Below are 2,822 nucleotides of genomic sequence, written 5' to 3' on the forward strand. Positions count from 1 at the left end.
TTGCAAAACTACCAGGTGATTCTGAGAAAAGGGTGGGCTGTGAGCTTGACAAGAATTAGAGAGAACAAAGCGCTAAGATGTGATCTCACACGGACACGGAGATGGAGAGAGAGTGTGAAAAGAGAGAAAGAGCATGTCGCAGTACACTGCAATATAACCGCCTGTTTATTCTCTTGTCTAAAACCAGCCTGTACTAAACAGAACAAGCCAAAAATCAAGAAAATGAGCTCAAATCAACGTTTGCATGGCATTTATTTATTCAGGTATCTGTCAAGTTAGGTTAAGGCCGTCAGATTTAAATTGGCTTTAATTTGAAAAAGCTAGTGTAAGTTGGCAGCAAAAAGCAATACTAATTTATGTCAAAAAGCATTCACTAAAGTAAAGTCTCTGCGTTTACTCACTTTGGACTATTAAGAACAATGATTTATGACTTTGAGCAAATTACAGCCAAGTCATTAACAATTTACAGAACCTTGATGAGATTTTCCAGTTTTGCAAGCTGGTATGGGACATATGGAAGGGCTCATCCTTTTGGATAAAACAGCCAATGGCCTTTAGCTTACATTACAGCCATAGACCAGAATTTATTGTACTTGTTAGCTGGTAGAATGCAGGGGGTCAAGGTTTGCTTAGTTAGCACGAACAGTCAGCTAATGCTGGTAGATGCCATAACTACACCATTGCAAACTGATTTTTTTCTCCAATGACAATCATTCAAAAGTAGTCATGTATTATATTGTAAGGTTGCAAAGGGATGGTACATTTCCTGAAACTTTCCAAAATTTTCTGAAAGTTTCCTAAATTTACTCTGCAACGCTAATTTTATGTATGTGTATTCCAACGACATTTGATGCTAGCATGTTTACATTAACGCATGCTAAGCTAACAACACGATTCTCCAATAAGCATAAAAAAACATAACACACTCAAACATTGTTAAAAAAAAAATCTTCAATTTAGTATGGGAATCATTTTTCATGCCTTAAAATGCAGTCTATGTAGGCAGCTTACTAGGTTTTTGTAAACAAATACCCACAACAATAGCATCTGTGAGCAAAAACAGAAGTTTCAATTAATAAGCAAATCTCATGTAGCCAGACTTTTGAGTTTCATCAAAAAGTCTGGTACACTTTACACTTCTGGCCAAGAATGACTTGTTTAAACAGGAAGGGGCCATCTGACTGACATGAAAGGCCCCCAACATTTGATAACTGGCGTTTACATGTGAGCTACTAAGTGTCTAAACCCGAAACACTGCTGGGCATCTTTAAAAGGCGCCACAAATCTTGGTAACTTTGTCAAATCCAATTTCTCCTTACAAGAACTAATAGGTACAGTCTGGCAGCACAGATTTCCTGCAGACACTTTCCCTCCTGGAAATTGCGTAAAACCAGACAATCAGATTAGAGCTTGCCGTTTTTGTGTGGAATTTCTCTGAAGCTGAGATTAATCATAAGCAGGCACTAGGTCTACAGAAGTATGAGTGATAGTAACTCACGTTGCGAGTACAGAAGGATCTGGATCTCCAGCAGTGCACAGGTGAAGAGCTGTAGCACGTTCTCCACGCCTAGCAGCTCAAATACCTCCTGCAGGGGGAAGTCAAAGAGGGGCAGCTCAGCCGTGCTGGGTCTCTGACACACCACTGGCCCGTATACGCCCGAGAACTTCAAGGAACGCCCGGCCGGTGGTAGCGGGACCTCGTAGAGGACATTGTAGACGTAGCTCTCCAGCGGCATCGGCGGGGGCTGAGGCGAGGTGACGGCCTGGTGCAGCTGTTCCAGAACCCTTCTGCAGGCGTGGGCGAAGGCCATGGGTGTGATCAGGCAGATGCATTTGGACACATAGAGTGTGTCTCGGCTGATGTCGTAGGAGTTGAAACGCTGCAGTCGAGACAAAGAGGGAGCAGCGAGCAGTTGTTGAGTGGAACGGGTGTCTTCTGGACTGCGAGGTGTGGGTGGCGTGTGCAAGATGTCGTACTGTTCTGCATTGTGCATGTGGTAGAGCGTCTGCATGGCACTGCAGATCTGCTTGCTGGTCACCTCCTCAAAGAAGGTGAGGGCAAAGCCATAGGTTCGGGAGCCGTCCTCTCTCGTGATAATGAAAGAGTGGAACTGGGGCTTGCGGATGTCTGTCTGGGTGCGGAAGGACAAGCCCTTTGGCATACAGAGCTGTGGGGGAAACAACAAAAAAGGTCTGAGGATCTACAAATATTAAAAAGACTCTTTTTGACCTTCAACAAGTTCCCTTAATTTGCAGTAGCCCCTCACTGCAAAGCACAAGATCCAGGGGGCGTGGCTGGATCCACATCTAGGGGGTGGAGATTGGAAGTTTTAGGGGTGGAGATGGGGGGGTTTAGGGATCAGGGGGTGGAGACGGGTAGGTTTAGGTATATGTAAGGTGGGAGGAGGTGGATCTGGATCCAACCACGCCCCCTGGATCTTGTGTTCTGCAGTGAGGACCATCTCTGAATTTGAGCCACTTCATGTCTCATTTCATACACCATTATAGCAGTGGTTCCAACCACGTTCCCTTGAAGCCGCCCAACACTGCACATTTAGTAAAGACTCTAAGCTTTACTATAGAACAAAAATTTACTATAAAACAAAAATTTTTACTATAAAACAAAAATTTTGCCAGACAAAAATTTTGCAAGACATGCAATTTTGCAAGACATGGGGGAAGTCGTGGCCTAATGGTTAGAGAGTCGGACTCGTAACCCAAAGGTTGCGAGTTCGAGTCTCAAGTCCGGCAGGAATTGTAGGTGGGGGGAGTGAATGTACAGCGCTCTCTTCCACCTTCAATACCACGACTGAGGTGAGACC

The 2,822-nt window shown here is 44.4% G+C and overlaps 1 protein-coding gene across 1 annotated transcript in view; it reads right to left on the reverse strand.

The window, feature by feature from the left end:
- Window positions 1-2,822, reverse strand: part of LOC107730084 (DENN domain-containing protein 5A-like) — a 73,089-nt gene that overhangs the window by 47,826 nt on the left and 22,441 nt on the right. Inside the window, exon 4 of the mRNA XM_016540819.1 lies at window positions 1,499-2,168. Coding sequence (XP_016396305.1) covers window positions 1,499-2,168 — 670 coding nt within the window. The remainder of the gene's footprint in view (window positions 1-1,498; window positions 2,169-2,822) is intronic.

This window comes from Sinocyclocheilus rhinocerous, unplaced genomic scaffold, assembly GCF_001515625.1.
Source record: "Sinocyclocheilus rhinocerous isolate Xijiao unplaced genomic scaffold, SAMN03320098_v1.1 scaffold878, whole genome shotgun sequence".
Taxonomy (NCBI): Eukaryota; Metazoa; Chordata; class Actinopteri; order Cypriniformes; family Cyprinidae; genus Sinocyclocheilus; species Sinocyclocheilus rhinocerous.